A 22,452-nucleotide genomic window follows, 5' to 3' on the forward strand; every position below is an offset into this window, starting at 1 on the left:
AAAATATTTTTTCAATTTTTAATAAATTTATGCGAGACTTTCAGTCTTCTATGTATACATATAGTAGATTTTGGAAATTCCTTCGTAATTAAATGGAACGGAATATTCTTTGAGTCTGTGAAAACTGTATAACAAATTATGGTAAGGTGTAATTATTCTAATGAAATTGCCAAGCTGTTTGATATTACTACCTTGATCTGTTATCATGCCTGGGGATCTGTAGTTAAGAATAAATAAATAACTGCATGTGCGTATATTCAATTTTTTTTTCTCTTTACGGTTTTGGTCCTGATCATTTTTAACGGCCGAATTGATAATGTTCCGTTAACTTTAACATTAAGCTATTTTCCATAGAAACCAGAAATCTGACCCATTCTATTGCAACGTTCCTATAGAAATTGGGTTGCAGTTAAAGCCGACAGTAATAATTCCTTCAACATTATTAAATTAATTTTTTTATTTAAATTTAATTATTTTTTTATATAAATAGAAAAAATAACACAACCGCATTTGCGTTAAATTAATAAACATTTGAAATTTTCCCCCTTCGGGCTCTAAAGCACGCAAATTTGCGGGTAGAAACCACCAACACGTTACCGTATGACGTGCCGATAATGATAATTAATACTTTTGTTACGTACCAACACCCTACTTGATTCTCCAGTCGAACATCATACTCTTTTATGTGAACGTAAACTTAAGGCACTAGAATTCAAAGCTTCTCAACATTCAAAGCTAAATGCAAGCTCGTGGTCAATTCTGCCCATTTCGGCCGCATTTAAGTGTTGATTCAGCAAAAGCCGCCTTTGCAGGAGAAGCAAAAGATAATGATGGTAAGTGCTTCGGTTACATCAGTCAAAATGCGAAAAGAAGGCGAGGGCTCGCTCCATCGTGAGATCGTCGGTCATTTATTCTTTTTTTCGCAGACCCTGGCAATTCACGAAGGCGGTTTCGGGTTGGCTCAGGAGGAAATGTTGCTAAATTGGGTGTTTCATTGAGATGTTTAACTAATAAAATTTCGAAGGAATGTGATGATCCGTTCTGGTCACAGAACAGAAATACAAAGACACTGATAGACAAAGGTCGAGAGGATAAAAAAGCGGAAGTATGACAAGAAATTAAACGAAACAAAAGAAAAATCAAATAAAAAACTATTAAGCTACAAAAAATATAAATACATCTAAAATATGAATTTTCTTCTTGCGACTGGCTGATACGAAGGCTTTGTTTGGGATGGTACCTGTGTTACGAAGAAAAGCATTCGGTCAACTGTTCGGAAATGTATAATTGGCCCTTCTGGTTAGTTCAGGTTAGTTTAGGTTAGTTTTCACGTTTGACGTTATGAGTTGACGTGCGAAATGTTCGTATAATTTACTTAAAACTTGATAGAAAGTCTTTTGAAGAGCTCATCAAATCTATCGACACTAATAAGTAGTTTAACCATTGAGGAAACTTGCAGTTTTTCCAGATTGGACTATGGTGTCCTTGTGGCCATTTCTTCGAAGGCTCTATTTCGAAAGGTATCTATACAGGGTGATTCTAGATAAGTGGGACAAGCAAATATCTTGAAATCGGGAAGATCTACAAAAAAAATGTTCAAAGAAAGTTTTCTTTATTTTCGGGGCCTCAACTTTTTATAATGTCAATTTTTTTTCAAGGTCACCTTCATCTGTCTTTTGGGGTCAACTTCATTTTTTCAAATGTAATACCCAATTTTTTTTTTGAGATTCGAATTCTTTGTTGGCAGTAAAAATGTTTTTACTTGAAACATTTTTTGCTAAAAGTAATAAATTCATAATAATACCAAACTCTTATCCCGCGGACGCTACAAGTACAATTTAAAAAAAATGTTTGTTAAAACAGTTAAATTCCGTTGAAAATAGTTTACTATGGTTTTTCATTAATTGTGTTAAGACTTGTGTACTCCATAAATCCATCAATGAATCTGATATGATTGATTTGTTTATGAATAGGCATAGATTTCGTCTCGTAATCCATACCCTTTAAGTAGTTATACGTAGTTAGCGCCAGCAATTTTTAAAATTAATTTCTATTTATGTTCTGGTATAGTCTAGACTGAGACATACACCTTTACTTTTTTGTTATTTTTATGTTTATGTTTAGTTTTAAGATAAAAAGTCAAACAGATTTCTTTAGGCGGATAGTTCGATTTAAGAGTCAAGGGCTCACGAAAGTAGTTTTATTCGTTTTGTGAATCATTGAAATGGATTTATGGAGTACCCAAGTCTTAATACAATCAATGAAGAACCATAGTAAACTATTTTCAATGGAATTTAACTGTTTTAACAAAAAATTTTTTAAATTGTACTTGTAGCGTTCGCGGGATAAGAGTTTGGTATTATTATGAATTTATTACCTTTAGCAAAAAATGTTTCAAGTAAAAACATTTTTACTGCCAACAAAGAATTCGAATCTTAAAAAAAAAATTGAGTGTTACATTTGAAAAAATGAAGTTAACCCCAAAAGACAGGTGAAGGTGACCTTGAAAAAAAAATTGACATTATAAAAAGTTGAGGCTCCGAAAATAAAGAAGATTTTGTTTGAAAATTTTTTTTGTAGATCTTCCCGATTTCAAGATATTTGCTTGTCCCACTTATCTAGAATCACCTTGTAAATATATCTATATATGTATACAAAGGGTGTTATTTAAGTACGTGGGTAAACTTCAAAGGGTAATTCTTTGAGTGATTTTAAGATGAAAAGTTTTTATAAACATAGGTCCGGTAATGTTTCGTAAAAATCGTAATAATCCTTTACCCGATTTTATTGAAATTTGGCAGTGTTATTTATGGTTATTATTGTTATTTATGTGCCACTGAGTTTTTTAAACCGTTTATATTTTTTCACATTAAGCCCAGCCATGGCCACCCAGGTCACCTGATTTAAAGCTGTTAGATTTTTTTCCTTTGGAGGCATGTAGAGTCCTTCGTTTATAGAACTCCGGTTAATACTGAAAAAGAATTAATCCAATAGATAAGGGATTCATGTTATCAGATAAGCTAGACCCCGGGAATATTTTGATGTGCTCGGCAATCAATGTTAAGACAAACTTATGCTTGCATTGAAGTTGAGGAGAACTTTTTCAGCAACAGTAAGTTTCGTGTTATTTATTGTTAAATGTTATTTTACTAAAAAAAAATTGCGTACCATTTGTTTAAGTGTAGTTTTAATAAAATATTTTTCTTGTTTGATTTTTCTTCAGTTTCCAGTATACCCCTGTGTACACCACTAGCAAAAGGAAATAAACAATGTCTAGCTTAAAAGATTTCTTCATTAAAAATTATCGCCAAGTTTTAACGCCATATTAGTTCGCGACTCCTACTTATTTAGGAGTTTTTTTTTAATATATAACGATTTTTTTAAAAAAGTCTGACACCCTGTATCTTGAAAACGAAGCATTACCGGACGTACGTTTATAAAAACTTTTTGTCTTAAAACCACTCAAAGAATCACCCTTTGAAGCTCAACTACGTACTTAAACAACACCCTGTATATACAATATATGTATGTATTACAAAAAGGGCATTCGATCAAATATTCAGAAAATTACCATTGGTCCTTCTTCAGGTATCGATCTTCAGGTCCTTCTTCAGGTATCGATCTTCAGATCCTTCTTCAGGTATTAATGTTTCACAAAGTCACCAATGACATAAATGTATTCAACGATCTCTTCTTGTCACTGGTTCGATTATTCTGAGTTCTGACAAGTGTCCCTAATTCAGAAAATTTTCTATTTAGCGGAAATATTTTCTGCTGATACCAGAGTTGACGCAAAGTCTAGAAATCGCACTGTTCATGATGTTCCACATGTCTTGATGATTTTGCCCTTTTGAAACGTTTGTCCTTTATTTTTATTTAATGTTGCAGTTTTATCGATAAGACGGATACACTCTGATAATAAATCACGTAGATTCTAACACCAAATCAGAAAATTCTCATTCGAGCACATCCTTTTCTTGTCTAGAGAACACGCTGTCTAATCTGATTTGTCTTTTCGACTCACGAGCTTAAGTGAATAAATCTAAACGTAACAACTCTCTGTTTCTAGTAAATTATGTCGGATTTCCATTGTAACTGCAGATAAGCTGAAACAATAAATTCGAAAAACTAATAATAAAGCAATTTATTAACCTCACTGGAAAATTATGATTTACACGAATATGTAATACGCTTACACGGATGAAGGTCTTCCTTCAATTAATTATGATCGCCTATTACGTTTATTACTTTGCGAGCATGAAAAGGCGTTCCTTGGTAATATAGTACTTTCTGTAGTCGCATGGTACTGCTATTTTTTATGTATGCTTATTTTGTTATAATAATCATTAGGCATATAATAAATTATATTCCATATTGTGGACAATGCTTCAGGGGAATAGAAAATTTAATCAGCCGGCGAAATTAAATTTTTAACTACGCAATAAACAGGTGGCTATCTTCCTAACAATTCCACAAAGTTGTATTAGCTGATTTTCATGGACTCCCAATAGACCTTAGGCCTGAGCACCATGCGGGGTCCGGCTACCGCAGCGACACTCCATTATCCATTACCCCACTTCACGTTCGATCATATTTATAGGGTTAGTGAAATATATGATGTCAATGAAGCCTTGAAAGCCCTTCCATTCAGTGTGTTGCAGTGTCCCCTGCACTCATCTGGACCCGACTATGATTTGTGGTTAACTAAATTTAGAAGTCTGGATTCGGTTGATGGATTTATTGTTGTGGCGACGTATTTGGGGGAGTTCATTAAAGCGATACATAAAATTAGTTAGGATAGTAAAGGAATAAAAAATGAATCAATAAGTCTTCCCATCACGCTTAGGTATCAGTAATTGGGTGACGTAAGCATCAAGAACCTGGTTCGTATGCAACCAGTAATACAGTAATAATTAGTCTTTGGACAACCATCGTAAGATGGAATTTTTTTGTGAGAAATCGTTGGGGTCGTCATTTCTTCAGAAAACTCGTGATTTTCTGGAAGTTTCCTCATTGCTATAAAATTTGTGTAACGTTATTTATCCATTTTTTAAGCACAAAACCGTGCTTTTTCTGGATCTCCAGACGCCTTGCGAAACTTTTTTGGTCCCAATAGCAGCGTTGATCGTAACGTTTATATGGTAAAAGTGGGCGGAATATGTGAAACTAAAATAAAAATTTTTTTCCGAAAGCACAAAAAACGTGCTTATCCTAGATCTTGAAAAGCATCACTTTTCGTGCCTCGATAATGACACTGATCTTTGCAAATGACATTGGAACAAGTTGGGAACGTCAATAAATAGACATATTTAATGCATAACTTGCACCATGAGGATTAAACGATCTCCGACCACTTAAAAGAAAATAAAGATATAGAATAATTATTGGCCTGTGAAGCAAACATTTCCTTTATACCCAATAAAATCCACGACATGAAATCATCTTAACATTTATATGGTAAAAATCGGCAGAATAAGTAAAACGGTCCATAAAGTGCCCTTTCGCAGAGATTTCCCATCCGGTTTGAGTCTGACAAAGTGTTCCAGACCATTTCCCGCACATTAAACGGGATTCGTGCTGACCCGGAAATTGATCCCTGAATACTAAAAATCATTGCTAAAACGAGAGAAAGAAAGTTGTTTGTGGAAATTTCGTAAATTGATTTTATGATTGGTTAGGGGGTATTTCAGCTATAAAATGGAACTCCTTTGTTGGTTATTATACAACATAACACGTGCCTTTACCCTCTCCCAAAACATCACTCTTATTTTGTGTAATTCAATTTTCACGGTTATTTTTACGCCCATTACCATGTTTGATATTATTTTAACACGAAATACTTTTACGCCATTATACTCGTGCGGCCTTCTTTTGAAACAACGTTATTATTAATTATATTTATCCCTTTCATTTGTCATTTTTCTACCAGAAACCTCTATTTTTTGGGGTAATAAATTACCACAGCCGGACACCTGGACGTGCATTAACACTCACCCGAAAAATATAAATGGCTAGTAAACAACCACTATTTAAAACCGTATTAAGGTATGGCATAGAAAGAGGGATTTCCATGGTGGAGGGCATTGGAAACAGTGCCGGCGGGTTAGAGAACAACTGACAGATCTTTCTGTGAAATTATCGGGTTAATAAAAAGAGTGTGTAATTAAAGAGGCGTTTGATATGTTAAAAGCCGTTTTTTGATTTACAAGAACCACCAACAAAGTACCTGCCACTTAAGGGTTAAGGGGCTCCACCGTCGGTTGCTCCAAATAAACGAAATGAAGAAAACTTGTTTGGAGGAGTTTAATGAAACTTCAAAAACTTTCTAAATGGAATGTCAAAAACTTTCCAAATAGAATTTCAATAAATCGCCCATTCGAGGGTCCGACTGGCAACATTCGGTGATGTGAGCAAGTAGTCTCCCTGTGGAGGCCCTATGACCTCAATATGTGCTACTGAAGGAATTTATAAATTTCCCTTACAAAATTTAATAGCCTCCGCTAAAGTTGGAGCGTAATAACTAAAAAGCTCACTGCGCACTTTAAAAATTCCCCGAAATTGATTTATCAAACCATTTATCTTATTACGCCCAGCATAAGCCTTAACTTATGAAAACCTAATTGAAAATATACTTAACTGCCCGCTTAATCGCGAATACATCGTTTTCTAATCTTGGCTCAAGGTAAAGTTAATTATCGATAATAATCAAAAAAGCAATCGACTAGCAAAGAAGCTTTTAGCGAGCTTTCAAGGGAATTATATGGATAGTTTGATGCGTTCGCAATAAGTAATTCCGATAGAAGACGGGACTAAAAGGAAGGAAGAAATGGATAGTGAGCAAAAATATCAGACAAAATCACTTTAAATTTATTCAGGGAAAAATAAACGAGTCTTTAATGGCTACTCGCACCAAGCAACTTTTAAGCATGCCCGCTTAAAGTTAAGGGACTTTTAAATCAAAAATAACATGGATATTTGTTTCTTTAGAGTAACCCAACCTTAAGTAAATACACTTAAGAATTGCTTAGAGCAAACAGCCATAAATAAAATAAAAATGTTTTATTTTATGTAGTTATTCGCCAAAATGCTTGGAAAGAAGTTTAAACAGAGAGTTTGCTGGAGATTGATTAAAAATATCAATGACAATTTGTCGAATAATCGATGTAGATATTTAATTATGTATCGACAATTCCACTCTAAAAGACGTAGATGTAGAAAAATTCCACATGCGTCATTATTCGTCAATTTTCACTTTCAAGTCCAAAAACCCATCAATTTTCGCAAATGTTAAGTGTACAAAGATTAATTAAGTCAGGAAAGAAAGGGAAGCCGCATGGCGTTCATTAAAATTTTTTATCGATAGTTTACACATTTAATTTAGTTTTCGCAATATGTATAGTGAATATATCGAAAAATGAGTAAGTTCGCAATTATTTCAAAATTCTTATATCCTGTTGATATTACCAACCTCATTACAGGTTGAGAAAGGTCATATTAACTATCCTTAACATCCTGATCTCGTGACCTATTTTAATTAATTATTTGAGAATAACATTCTGCGCATTGTCTGCAAAGTTTAGGGTTCCTTTTATCTGCTTTGTGCCGCACAAGAGCGTTTTTGGAACTCGGATTTTCCACCTTTTGACAAAAAGCTAACGCTTGACTACTTTCAGCAAATCATTCATCACATCGAAAATAGTAGATTATATTACTAAGAGTAGAAGTGGGTCTTTTGCGTCGAGCCCAGAGACCTGAAGCTGGGCTGAAACCAGCAATTAAGCCAAGAACAACAAAGATCTTTTGCTCTTCGAGAAAGTGTCCTTCCCTCACTAGCTAGAAAAATTATTATTTTGGGCGTCCATGAAGATTTTTCCCTTTAATTTGAACGCGTTTCTTTTTTTAATGAAAGCTTAGAAGCGGTTTGGAAAATCACGGGTTAAATTTTCCGTCGGAAATATCTCTGAATTCGAATGGGAATTAAACTGATGAAGATTGAGAATAATGTTTCTGGAATATTTTTCGAATCTACCCTCATTTCAAGGTACGTAGCACTGGATATTAATTAAATTCAAAATATAATTTAGACAATAAAAATGATCATTAATGGAAATTGTTTGCTCGCATGTGTGCAATGATATCATCTTTTTGCAATGTACAGTTGTAAGTTGTAAGAGATTTAAACACAGCATCAAAATTTCATAGAATTACATAGATTAATTAATTGATACATTTCGACACCCAGCAACATTCTTATTAAGTTTATAGATGTCTCGATTTTGAAATATCTCATATTTTCCATTGACCTTCCAGTGAAATTTCTCAAGAAATTGCAATCTCAAAGATTGCACGTGTATTAAAGAACAAAATCCAACCAATAAGTGTAGGTCAGCAACACAAACTCCGACATACTTTACACAACATTATCACAACAACCGGTCGTATGATGATGACCAATTAAGACATATTTATTCTCCCCCCTCTCCCCCCTTGCTCCGCACATACCTTCACCGCTCAAGCTCGCGGAAAATATAAAAAAACAACAGATTTTAAGTGTAGATGTTCGTATTACACTGTTGCAATGTTCAATGAAATGTGCAATGCACCCGTGCAAATACGCTCTCTAATACACAAACAATATACCCCTTTGTGTACACAAAAAAGCATAGTGTTGTTTGGCATTGAGGGTGCAAAGTGCTATATTGCCGTTGAATGAGAAAAGCAATAATACTTCATGTTCGAATTATACACATGATTTTTTCTACCATCATTGAAATAAATGTAGAGTTGATAAGGCGAGGTGTTCGTTAATTTGTGCAAGAGTATAAGTATACAGGGTGTTTTTTTAATACGAGCTATAGGGATTGCAATGCAATGAACTTCATTTTTCTTTAACAGGTATTATTTACGAAGCCGGTTTATTTAGTGCTTTCCAGTACGCATTGAAATGCGCTTTAATCGAATTGTAAAATTATTTTCTGCGAAAAATAGTTTAATTTTGAAATTAAAAAAATGATAAAGAGTATCATTTTAAGCAAATTTACAAATTTCCATTTTGTACTTTTGTTTCACATTTTATCCACTTTTCCGTAAATGCTAAAAATTCGAAACTTATTGCCGCTGGTGTTTTAATAAAAATCGTGCATAATAAAAACTCCATTGAAACTTGAAACCGTGCGATATACGTGCCTGCTACTCAATGCTAAAGAATATGAAGAAAACATTAATTTTACTGAACGTCCCGTTCTGTAAACATTTCATTATTTTTGCCATTTGTAAAAAAAAATGTGAAATACATTTCATTGAAATGTCTTTAGCTCATGTAAAAAAAAACCTGTTTATTAAAAGCTTTCATTACCTAATACCTTGGCCTTTCCTGCTAAATAGGTTTGCAAAATAGGCGCCTGTGATACGTTTTCCGCATAATTTATCACGTATTTTCCTTGAATCATTTAATGAAAAATTCGATCCAGACTATTGCGGTTACAAACCCCGACTCATCGCTAGCTTCGCTTTCGTTGGAAACATCCCCTGTCCCCCTCGAAAACTACAACTAGCTCAAATAGGCACGTTTGTCTGGTTCAAGGTAACGTGGAATTGACTGAATTGGATACAAATAAATGAAACCATCAAATATTAAAGAAACGACCATTGCACTAACACAGCCTGCGGTTGCATTCGTCGCTAGCGCTAACCAAGCGCTAAAGTTCAAGTTCACACGTTCGGCGAACAAGCAAACTTCCTTGTAAAAATCACTATTTTGCGCTCTTTTTTAGACGCACAAAAATCCGTTTTACGCTTGATTCGAAAAAAAAAATTTTGTGGAAAAATACCGCGAGCTGAAGCATCGCTCGAGCGGTGCCGGTATGAAGGAGGAGTAAATGATACAAGTTGTAGTGAACACAAAGCTAACCTGAACTAACCTGAACTAAGCCTAGGTTCTTTTCTTATGAGCAAAATCGATTGAACTTACTGCTAATAATTCGGGCGATCCCCGGCCCTTCTCCCTCTCCTGTCGATCCATTTGACCACAGCTTCCCTCAAGCTCGTTATATCAAATCCTTCTCTAGAATTCGAACACTGTACACAGTGACGTCAGAACCAAAAACACCACACTCGCGTTGACAGCGCCATCGACGGGCGACCCGCTCATTAAATTTACTGATTACTGATTCAACTTGTCCTCGCTTGCAGAGCGCCAAAAAACGTTCAAGTTATAACAATTGCGGAAAAACTGGCATACATTCGTGGGTTTTGATTGAAACTGACTTAAATCGAACTAGCTTTTTCCTGGCCTGCGTACCCCACCGCACGTACATAACATTACACTATAATTTGACTTTTTTGTCTTATTTTCTTTCGCCGCCCTACTCTGCAGGGCGGCCATGCATCCGTAAAACCCGCCCATTTAATAGCACCCTCAATTATGTAGATCGTGGCGCTATCTAGTGGAACCACGTGCAGTAGGTTGACTGGCTAATGGCGCGCTAGGGCGCAGCACTAATCAAGCACAGTTAAAGTCGTGTTTATCGCTTCTGCGGCTGCTGGTAATAATGGGAGTATTATGGTTTTCTTGCAAATCTTAAATACAAATTTTGTTTATTGAAACAATAACTTTTATTTACAACTGTACAATCAATAGAAAATGGCTTTAATTTACATTTATTACAGCATTTATTAAAAGCACACAATAACTATCTTCAACAGTAAAGTGCTAGTGGTTGGACCCTGTTATTACGTTTGTATGATTTGTTACTGATAACTAACATTTAACTAAAACGAAATAAAAATTTGGCAAATGTAATTTTACAAAAAAGATCGATAGCATTATTAAGTAAAAAAATCAATAATTAATATTAAAATTGAACTTTGATATTAATCATTTTAATAGAAGTAATTTAAAGTAAAACCAGTCTCAACATTTCTTTAGTATAGGTACATTAAAATACATTAGTACAATTAGGAAGTACTAATATTGTCCTGGAAGGCTGCAGCACTCACGTAGAATATTTTTTAGCGTTTCTTGACCAATAATATTCAACGTAACAATACATTGAGGAGTTTCTGATGATCTAAGTTTACGAAAAAATACTTAGCATTACAAACTATACGCCAAGTCCGGATAAAAATTTTGATGCGTCGTTTGCGTATGAGATAATAACTGCGAATTACTGTACTGATGATTATGATGATGCATTATAGACCCGCTACTGCTGCCCATGATGCTAGACGATGACGTTATAGGCTGAGAAAACCTTAATCCTGCTGATGAGGGGTAACACGAGGCTGGACCATTCGCCTCGACCTGGTTCATCACGTTTTGAGGCTGACTCAATATTGCTTCCCTCGGTTTGGGTGAGGCAGAAGGAGAATGCTCCATCTTTTCTTTACTCTCCCCATCCTCCAGCTTCTTACTGGTTTTGTGCGTCTTTACGTGTTTCGCCAAATGGTCGCTCCTCATGAACCTCTTTGAGCACGTCGGGCAGGCAAATCTCTTCTCCCCTGTGTGAGTCCTTAAATGCCTCTGAAGTTCATCCGATCTGGTGAACCTTTTACCACAAAACAGCCAGTTGCAGACAAACGGCCTCTCTCCGGTGTGCCATCGAAGGTGAGCTTGCAAATGAGACGTCTTCCCATAAACCTTATCACAACCGGGAAAATGGCAGATATGCAGTTTCTTGGATGAAGGCTTCTTTAGCCCATTCTCCTCGTTGATGCAGTTAGGACATTGACACTTGATACAACGCCTGGCTTTGCCAGAATAAGAAGGAAAATCCATGTCTGTCTTCATCATTTTCATACTGCTGAATGGGTGCATGTAGTTTCCTTGGCCCCATGGAGAGTACTGTTGGTGGTGGTGGGGCTGGTAGCTGCTTGTAGCTAAGTCGGCTGACGGAGGAGAATGCTGGAACCAGTAGTTGTTGCAGCTGTATGCGTTCTGGTAGTGAGGGGAGTAATCCAGGGGAGATCGGGCAGCTTCGATCGAGACTTGGGCTGCGTATCCATCACTGCTGCAAGAGGTGGTGCTGGCTGGGGAGAGCTGAGTGTGTGGAGTGTACGTGGGTGGGTACATGCGATTGCAGGAGGCGGCCAGAAGATTTAGTGGTGACATCTGAAAACAAAAAAAAAGAGTTCTAAAAAGATCCCTTTGCTGAAAGAGAGTGTTAGTTATTTTCCGTATATTTAGGGATTTTTAAACACGTTAATTGTTTTTTTTTTAATTTCAATTTAAATATTAGGTGTACAACTTTGCTTCCGCCGTTTTTGAATAGATGTATGTAGCGGTAAGTAATGATCGAAATAAATAACCCCATATGGGCATGCAGGAGCCTTGGACACCTGTTAACATAACCTCATAAAAATATTAGTCTATTTGTGTCTTCATCATAAAGTTATTCGCAATTGAAAATGTCAGTGTACGAGCCAAATTCTCGTCATTTGCGGGAGGTTTTACTTTTCTGCTTCAATATGAAGAAATCTGCTGCTGAGGCTCATCGAATGCTCTCAGATACTTATGGGGAAGCCACTATTAGTGAAAGGACATGTCGTGAGTGGTTTCAGCGCTTCAAGAACGGTGATTTTCACGTCGAAGACCAACATAGCGGTGGAAGAAAGAAGGTTTTCCAAGATGCGAACTTGGAAGCATTACTTGACGAAGACTCGTGTCAAAGTCAACAAGAATTGGCACAATCATTGGGAGTGACTCAACAAACAATCTCAAAACGCCTCAAAGACATGGGAATGATTCAGAAGCAAGGATATTGGGTGCCGTACGAGTTGAAACCAAGAGATATTGACAGGCGTCTGTTCGCTTGTGAACAGTTGCTTGCAAGGCAAAGACGGAAGGGATTTCTGCATCGTATTGTGACTGGGGACGAGAAATGGGTTCATTACGATAATCCCAAACGCAAAAAGACTTGGGGATATCCCGGCCATGCTTCCACGTCGACGGCCAAACCGTCTATTCATGGTTCCAAAATCATGCTCTGTATTTGGTGGGATCAACTCGGCGTAATATATTATGAGCTGTTACAACCAACTGAAACAATCACAGGTGCTCTTTATCGAACCCAATTAATGCGTTTGAGCCGAGCATTGAAAAAGAAACGGCTGCAATACAACGAGAGACATGATAAAGTGATTTTGCAGCACGATAATGCTCGACCCCATGTTGCGCAAGTGGTCAAGAAATACTTGGAAACATTGAAATGGGAAGTCCTACCCCACCCGCCATATTCTCCTGACCTAGCTCCTTCTGATTATCACTTGTTTCGATCCATGGCACATGGGCTAGCTGACCAACACTTCCGGTCTTATGAAGAAGTAAGAAATTGGATAGAATCGTGGATCGCTTCAAAAGATGTCCAATTTTTTCAACACGGGATTCGTATGCTGCCCGAAAGATGGGAGAAAGTAGTGGCCAGCGATGGACAATACTTTGGATCCTAAAGGTATAATTAGTTTTTTACAATAAAATCGCGAAATTCGGAAAAAAAACGGCGGAAGCAAAGTTGTACACCTAATAGTATTTTTGTTAAAGAAAGAATAAGAATTTAGTGGTTTGTGTGGAAGTCTTCACAAAATGTAATTTTAAATAAAATGAAATCGGTATACAGAGTACCCGCTTGAAAGGTTACCACCCTAACATTTTCCTAATAGTAAAATTTAAAAAAAGGCCCAGAAAAGGTGAATGTTTTCAAGTTGGATGAATAACGGCATTAAACTTAAAATCTTTGGAAGCAAAGCCCTGGGCCTTAGGGACATAATTTCTTCTAAAGAGTGTTCTCTAGTGTTCCGCCTCTGGAAAGTTAAGTTTAATGATATTATTCTTTTCTCCGACAAAGATTATTGATGTATTTAAGGATTTTCTTTAAAAGTTTTATTATCAGGAGAAGATAGTGGTATTAAGTTTTCAGATGGATACCCTGTATAGATCTCTACATCTGCAGTACCTGGTGAGCAATAAACTCTTAAAAAATTTACTTTATTCAGGCACGTTTCGACATTTAGAAAGTCTAAATGCTTCGTGTTAATGAAGACCAACTTGTGAGAAAATGATCCGTAACGACCTGCAACCATAGCAGGTCTAAATATTTAGGTAAAACTTTAATGTAACAACTAAACTTGAGATTGATGTTCCGAAAAGATACGAAACAGCTCTTCGTGTATACTTAGGCTTACTGTATATGGGGTGATCCTCCGAAAATTACATCGTTCGCTTAAGAATCATAAATTGTGAAGTTTACGAAAAGTTGACATTCACTCTCGATAGTTGTAACCCGAAGTATCGCCATAATGAAAATATTTTAGAAGTGTTGCCCTCCTCAACAATTATATCATAATAGTCCCCGGAATACCGCTCTATAGAGGTTATCAGTCCCCGGGAAACCACCCTGTAGAACCCTTTCATGCGAATAAATAAAAAAGCCATTTTGGATTTGCAACGACTTTATAAGCCACCCTCGTATAGTTCCAAAAAATTACAAAACGTAGACTTAATGAAAAATTATAAATTTTATATAAGTGAAACGTTTTCTTACTAAATGAAGTTTCTGAAATATTGGGAGGGTCCAGAACTTTTTTTTAACATTAAGCATTAAACTGAGGCTACAAAAGGACAGAGAGATTTGATGGGAAAACCTGCACAATTAAGCGTTTAAATAAAATGTATTTCTAAAAGTTTAGATTTATCTCTTTCAGTCGACCATACATCGTTTCTTTCAAATATGAGAAAGTCTGAAGCAAAAATGTGAGGGCTAAACGATGCAGTAGGAGAACTATTAAAAGGAAATCTTTAAAAAATTTTATAAAATGGTTTCATAAACAGAAGTTCTCTAAAAGATTTCTTCTCAAAAGTATTTTTCAAATGAGAAAATTAATAGAAGCAGAAATGTGGAACTACAAAATATTTTAAAGAAACTTGAGAAAAATTGAATTGAAGTCTTTCATTTCTACCGGCCAGAATTCGCATGTTTTTAATTTAACTTTAATTTAAATTTTATGTAACTTTCTAATCTGGCTGAAGTGACTTTAAGAAATTTCAGAAAAATTGCACATACAGTGGGCTAAAGTTCATAAACCAAATTGGAAACACAAATTAATGTAAATTAAGACTCTTTCCTCTTCATCTGTCCATAACACAACTAACTGATTGAAATGTTTAGATAAACATCTAACGAAGTGTTTTGAAATCAGAAACTGGAAATGCAGAGAAAAATAAGAAATTAAGACAAAAACTATTTCACGCACTTGAGATAATTTGAAAATGAAATCTAAGGTTAAAGAAATCTGATGGTATAAAATTATATACAGTTTCTCCCATGTGGGCCGTGGGTCAGAACAAGAAGTTGTTTTCAATAACTCGAACCTGGTAACAGCTTCAATTCGTAAGGAAGGCGCAAATTTGGACAAGAAATTCAAATTTATTTCTAATTTTACTAACTAATTCAGTCGTAACTAATCAACACGCGAATGTTGAGCAAGCGAACTTAGATCGATATACGTTTTCACAGAAATTTTAAAGGTCTAATCAAACAGCGCTTTAAAAAAATTTAAAGAACTATCAAGAAGAAAACTAGAAAATCATTTATTTCAACGTGATTATTCAAATTAGCTAAAAATGTGCACAAGTCTCCAAATTTATGTTATATTGTATATATAGACCGAAAAAAAAGGAATGCTAAAGAATTCTTCATTTGACTGTAATTTGTGAACTTCAATTAGTAATTGAAAATTAAAAGTACACGTTTGTTGAATTCGCACCATAAAAAAATTCACAATGACTGTTACACTTTTTTCGGCAAACGCTGCTCAGAACAAAAACAAATGCAATGACAAACGGACATTAAAAACAAAAACAAATGCAATAACAAACGAGTGTTAAAAATAAAAACAAATGCAATGACAAACGAAAATTAAAAACAAAAATTCCGGGAACAGAAAAAGCACTGACATGAAGAATTACTGTGAATGAGCATCATCAAAACCTGATCTGAGAAGATGAATGCGCTTAATAAACCCGTACAAAATAATGAAAGGGTGAACGACGGATATGATCATGATCGCGAACTACTATCATTACTGGCACGCACCTGATGCGATTGCGCCGCGCCTCCACCGTTGCCAGGAAACACTACTTGAGGGGCCATCATAGTTCCTCGTCTTAGTCACTTAACTTTATCTATATCTTTCTACCACTGAACGCACACTGTTCGGTAATAACTGAGATTTAACGTCTGTGACCGAGTCTTAACGCGAGATGATCGCCTCAAGGGGGCGTGGCTGCGCGTGATGCTGCGCGGCTTACCCCCGGCTGGCCCAGGGGTTGGAAAGACAACCCCTGGGCCCTGATAGAGGCCGCGAACAAGATGAGATTTTGACTGTAAGTTGTAATTAAGTAGGATTTCTGTTTATCATTTGGGTCGTTTCGGTTTGAGAGTGGCTTGTGTTAAGGTCTTTTCGCTGACAATGTTCGTTAGATGAGGCTAATAAAGAAAGTATTTTTGGCCTTGGAGGGAACTACGATGCTGGATTATTTCAAAGAATGTTTAGGCGTAAGAGGAAATTTGCATATCCTATAGGGGCCTATAATTATTGATAATTACTTATAGCTTAAAGTAAGGCACGCTTCAGCACAATCATATATCATACCTAAGTAGGTGCAGGTACGCAAACCCCCCAAACGCCATGAGGAGTATCATTATCTTAAGTATGTTCCATAGGTTAGAGGCGGATAGCTCATGTTTTCTTTTACTTTTTAGGAATAATACCAGTAGGAGTAGTTACAATGGCGGACTTGCAGAGTATTCTCAGTTAAAACTAACTAAGAAGAATATTTACCCTTTACCTAAGGACTCGAACGCCATTTTTAACGTCTCGGTGACAAATCTCTCATCCTCTTCAGAACTTCCGAAAAATGTTGTGTCCGTTTTTGAAATTCAGTAACGTCAATCTCAGAAGCCATAAAAGATACGAGATCGATTAAATTCGGGAAAAAACCGAAATTTTCAAAAAAACGTTTTTATTTTCTCCTTAAATTATTTAGCGAAGTAATTCAAAATGATTAACGCTTTATTACTGCAAATTTTTCTCTTCTACAATGTGGTGTTATCATATTTGAAGTACAACGTTCCAGTTATTGACAACTATCATTAATTATGTTTTTTCTTATGGGTGCCATCTTGGATTTTGACATTTTCGAATTTAGGGGTTTTTTTCTGATTACAATAAAGTACCATGTATTAAGGCTAGTCGTGCAATTTGATGAAAATATTAAAAATCCTATTTTTGCAAAGAGGCATTAATTCTGTATTAATCTGAAAACGTCCCTTCTTCTTATTTTGATCCTTAAATTTGTGATGATCTCCCTTCGCAGCTTATTAATATTGGTAAGTGCAGATTCATAAATGAAATCTTTCATAATTCCCCATGAAAAATAATCGAACGGGGAAAGGTCTGGTGAACGTGCCGGCCAACGTATGTCTCTATAGTGACTTGACTTGCAAATATTTACTTCTGAACATGTTATTAAAGTTATAAAAGTGTCAAGAAGCAAAAACCAAAAAAAATAGATATTTAGATACAATACTTTGAGCTGCAAATTTTACGTTTTACAAATATCTCATCGTAAGGCAGAAAAGCCCAGTGGGCTGCATGAGTAGTGGGTGAAAAGAGTTTTAGGCAATTGTCGACATAAGAAACTCATCGTATAAAATGTTATTTTACTCATTTAATTCATTTGCTAGGAGTTTTATTTTTTCTCTTTATAAGTTTTCCTGTATTAAAGAGTAGATACTTTGTAATTTGTGGAATCTAAATCCAACTGAGAGAAAAAATGTCGAAAAAGTCACTAAGTGCCCAAAACAAGAAGTGTAACCGATAAAAAGAGAGCTACAAAAAAAAAAAAATAATGTTTCGCCATCCTTCCAATCAAGATATTCCTGAAGTTACACACACATCGCACATACATTACAAACATTTAATTGTGGCAATTCAACAAATCCTCTCCAAAATTCACCGATGAGGAAAGAATGGAAAATCTAACAGACATTGAAAAGTAAAAAAAATGTCTTTGATACTACTAATCACAACATAACAAAGGCGACCTTACTGGCTCCGTGCAGGTTACTTTACTTAGAAGTATGATTTATAACATCCCTAACAAAGCAATTTTCTCTTACCTCCCACCACCAATATATACCACCCATCTGCTTTTACCATCAGCACCAAGAATACAGAGGCTTAAAGAGCGTCATAAAAACGATAATCTACGAGGCTTCTTACCGCCCCCCACGTGCTTACAGCATTTTTCGAAACCGCACGGTAGTAATTCGAAAATCAAAGGCCAAATCCTGTAATAAAAGTGTTGCTTGAAAGACGTTTCGAATATTTCACGCCTTCAAATACACAAAGTATCGGTACTGTTCCAGAACAATCACCATATCGTGTTTTTGTCCAAGTTTATGGGCTATGGTGAAAGCAGTAGCGGCGCCCGCACCTCAAACGTAAAACATTTGCAAGAAAAAATTTAAATTTAGTCCTTTGAGCTAAAAATGCCTCTTTTCTGCGGTTTTGAACCAATCGGGGAAGTGCCAAAGGAAACTTTTACAAATTTGGGAAAAATGGCCGAGGAACGTTGCCCTTGGCAAATTCCGGCGACATACGCCAATGACAACCTTTTTTTTTGTCTAAAACCCGCATTGTTCAGTGGCGGTCTTCATCGGCTCTGTGTCTGTTGAAATTTATGGCCAACGAATCGGTCAGCAAACATTTGATTTACAACCAGGGTCGCTTTTTGACACGGAAATGATGGGCCTCTAAACTCCGCTGATGATCTGTGCCTTGTCGGAATCCCTTTTTGTTTCCAAATGTATTTAATTACATAAGGGTCCTTAATGACCCTCCAGGCGCATCAGCTTTCATGTATGTTGTAGGCCTTTTTACTCCACAGATAAATCATATCTCTTCAGAATAATGTCCATATGTCCCTAGTGATGTCTTTTTTGTTTTACACGTGCAACAAAATCTCTTCTGCGGCACCCATATACAGGTTTCCCATCCTAATCACTTTCTACAGGGTCACGCAGTAATTAGAAGTTCCTTTTTTTGGGTTTATTTAGTTGGGCGAAGGCAGATAGTTTTAATTATAGGTTGCGGATATTGTTTTAGAAATTGTATGATATATTACGAGGAAGATTCATCTTGTGAAAATGGTCTTAAGCACCGAGCTTGAACACCTATATTTAGTTCGTATTAAAACTTTTTAACCCTGTGTTTCGGAGGTAACAATTAATTTTCGGTTTAATTAAGATTATGTTATGAGAATCATGTCAAAAGGTAAGAGCTTTAATTTTTTTGTTTATTTTATTTGTAGACTAGATGCTTAAATTGTGCTGGAATAAGCACCATTTCGAGCTTAGTTGCCGGTTAAACCTACTCATTAGAAATGTACGTCATGCCCTTTTTTTATGCAGATATTTGATATTATTCCCTTTCTGCATGTTAGTCCTGAACCAAAGCGTTATGCACTACAAACAAAAGTACAGGGTGTTCAAATTTTATTAAAAAAACAATACAAATGTATTAATTTCTACGAAACCGGTTTAGAATTTAATGACTTTTTTTGTAAATATCAATGAGCACATTTTACAATAAAATATTGTTTTTAGTGCCACCAGTAACGTACAAATCTGTGATGGATTGGGATATCTATAATTTTGGCGTACGTACAATAAATCCTCTAATTATAATGTTTCTTGCGCTTTTTGTTCAATTCTGAAGAAAAAAGCTCTCCTAAGATGCCTTCATTGTACGCACCATTTTCGAATAATAAAAAAACTATTCTTTCATCTATGACGATGCTATATTAATAATAAATCAGTTGCAGTCAATTAATAGATACTGTAAATATGCTCAAAAACGGTTCAGAGAGCTTTTCATTGCTTCTTGTTTCGAGAAAAACCGGTAGTGCACCAATAAAACTTGAACGCCCTGTAACTGCTTAACGATTCTGCCAAGTACAGTTTTTTACTGCTTATAAGTCCTTTCAATGTGAAAAAAGTGCCAGGAATCCTGAAATCTGTTAAAGTACTTCTGAGTCACTCTGTATATTCCTGCTGGCTCGAATTTAATGCGGACCAAGGTAGAGATTTTTACAGGGGAAGCTCCAAACCTAGCCAAAATAGAAGACAACTGATATTGATATTTGAGGTGTGATTTTTATGATACATTTAGAAACGCTAATAGACTGGACATAAAGATTGTTGATTGATGCTTCTTGTTACCAATAACCAACAATGTTTTTTTCCGTAAGCGTATGGAGCAATATTCGAGATTGTTGCTAACGCCCCAGTCAAATAGCTGATTTGGGACCTTCAATGAAATTCCGTATTGTCCTTTAACCATATATCAGATATCAGATCTTCCTTGGGGCTAAAACATCATAATCGCCAGGATTTGATAATTCAATTAGATCAACTCATGCAACTTATCAACTTCCGACTCGCCTTCTGATGAAGATGAGTGCAACTAGTCGTAGGAAAGATTAATGTCAACAGTAAGTGTATTGAGCTTGCAGGAGAATAACCTTTCAGCGCCATCTGCCGTGTCCTTTTTATTGCATTTCGTTTAACTTTTCAAGTGTAGCACGCAGGGTTTAGTGTATAGGGTTGATCAAGTTATAAGAAAAATGGTAATGCAGCAAAAAGGCTGATGCATCGTGCGCTGCTGTTTACACTCGTAGATGTGCCCAAGATGGAGTAAAAAGGACACAGTAGATGGCGCTGGAACTATACTTTTCTGCAGGCCTAACGTACTTAATGGTGATTTGCCAATGTGTCCAATCTCGTAACGAATTCAATAATAGCTAAACATACCCTCTTCATTACTGTCAAGTTCGACTTGCATTGTCCCTAATGTTTATGTTTCGATATAGCCAACTACCTACCGAGAATTTTGCAGCCTACTGTCAATCATCAATTTACCCATAGCATAGTAGTTAATCCATTTAGGAATTGTGAAGGTTTGCCTCTTTTTCTGGGATGTCCAGTCATTGTGTGCCTTATCATCTTACAATGAAGCATGTGAAAAAATAAAGACACGTAAACATACATTTTCTGGGTCACTCAAATAATTGAAAAACGGAGATATAAAGCCAATGCAAGATTTCATTTTTTTAGATTGAGCAAGAAACAAAAATTAGGAGAAATAAACAGTCAGAAACGAAAGCGTAAAATAAAATAGTCGGTAGTGGCAAACGGGGCATGGCCTCAGGAAAATTTCAAAATATGTGAAAAAGTTCAGGCGATAGAAGACAAATTTTTAAAATCTAATACCTTGTATCTAAACAACGAAGCATTTGGGGACGTATTGCATTAATATTGGGACTTTTATGTTTTTTTTTCTAAAATATATACAGTTAAAATATTGCATCCTAATTTTGAAACACCCTGTATAGCGGACATCCGGCAGATATAAAAATCCCAAAAACCAAGGGTTCAGCTTCGAATAATTTTTTAAAATTTTTTACTGTTTTACTAACCTTTGCAGAAACTGAGCCAAAGACTCTCATAAGATTTTATGCATCATCATTGCAGTAAACCTTGTATAGGTATTAAAGTACAGGGTGTCTCAAAAATATTTAACAAACTTTAAAGGGTGGTGGGAGACATCAGTACAAGCTTTTTTCTTAAATAAACATACATATGGCCGCAAATAAGCTGTTTAAGCAAAAAAAGCAATATGGTTTTCGTCATTACAATCATTTTTTGTTCGTGTTAGACATTGTTTCATTGATAAATAAACGATAGTTTACAGCAATTGTTCAAAATGATGACCATTTATTTCAATACAAAGATTGCACCGTCGGTTGATTGACTCGCGAACCGTAGAAATATTCCGGAAATAACTACTGGATGTGTGCAACTGGTCATTATTCTTGCCAAGAGATCTTCCTTATTATTACTAGCCATTTCGTAGACCGGAGATTTGAAATAACTCCAAAGAAAAAAAATCCAGGGTGTTGAGATCAGGATAACACGCGGACCAGCCTACAGGACCTCCTCTTCCAACCAATTGGTGAATATCGATAAGTTCTTCAAATCAGAAATTTGCGTTTTTTTTTGTTTTACGGGTATATATTTATTAAACAAAAAAGGTTGTATTGATGATCCCCACCGTCCTTTAAAGTTTTTCGGTATATTTTTGAGACACCTTGTGTACTAAATATGTGATGTCACCAGTAAAGTATATTATAACAATAAATGCTTTGGTTATGGTTCTCCTTCTTTACTATTTGCTACTTTTTCTATGTACCTGCAGAAAAAACCATATATAGACAATACCTATACATACCCAAATCAAATTCCAACCCTGAAAATGGACACTTCGTTACAATCTTGAATTTTTTAAAGCGTCAAATAAAACTCGGTCATTAAACACGAAAAAAACATCCTCATT

General features: G+C 35.7%; 2 protein-coding genes across 4 annotated transcripts in view; both read right to left on the reverse strand.

The window, feature by feature from the left end:
• The window catches only part of LOC136408110 (transcription factor Sp9-like), an 85,299-nt gene extending 75,016 nt beyond the window's left edge, over positions 1-10,283 (reverse strand). Inside the window, exon 1 of one of the 2 annotated variants that reach the window (XM_066388925.1) lies at positions 9,971-10,283. In XM_066388925.1, coding sequence (XP_066245022.1) covers positions 9,971-10,021 — 51 coding nt within the window. In that variant the 5' untranslated portion in view covers positions 10,022-10,283. The remainder of the gene's footprint in view (positions 1-9,970) is intronic. The other variant, XM_066388927.1, reaches the window with a different exon arrangement.
• Positions 10,284-10,619: 336 nt separating this feature from the next.
• On the reverse strand, positions 10,620-20,972 carry LOC136408112 (transcription factor btd-like). 2 transcript variants are annotated; one of them, XM_066388929.1, is made up of 2 exons: positions 20,871-20,972; positions 10,620-12,109 (listed from the first exon to the last, which is right to left on the reverse strand). In XM_066388929.1, exons 1-2 carry the CDS (start codon positions 20,877-20,879, stop codon positions 11,096-11,098), a joined length of 1,023 nt encoding a protein of 340 aa, XP_066245026.1. In that variant the 5' UTR covers positions 20,880-20,972; the 3' UTR covers positions 10,620-11,095. The 2 variants fall into 2 exon arrangements, with proteins under 2 accessions (XP_066245026.1, XP_066245025.1); XM_066388928.1 differs by lacking the exon at positions 20,871-20,972 and adding an exon at positions 16,089-16,205.
• Positions 20,973-22,452: the final 1,480 nt, after the last annotated feature.

Source organism: Euwallacea similis, chromosome 4 (genome assembly GCF_039881205.1).
Source record: "Euwallacea similis isolate ESF13 chromosome 4, ESF131.1, whole genome shotgun sequence".
NCBI lineage: Eukaryota > Metazoa > Arthropoda > Insecta > Coleoptera > Curculionidae > Euwallacea > Euwallacea similis.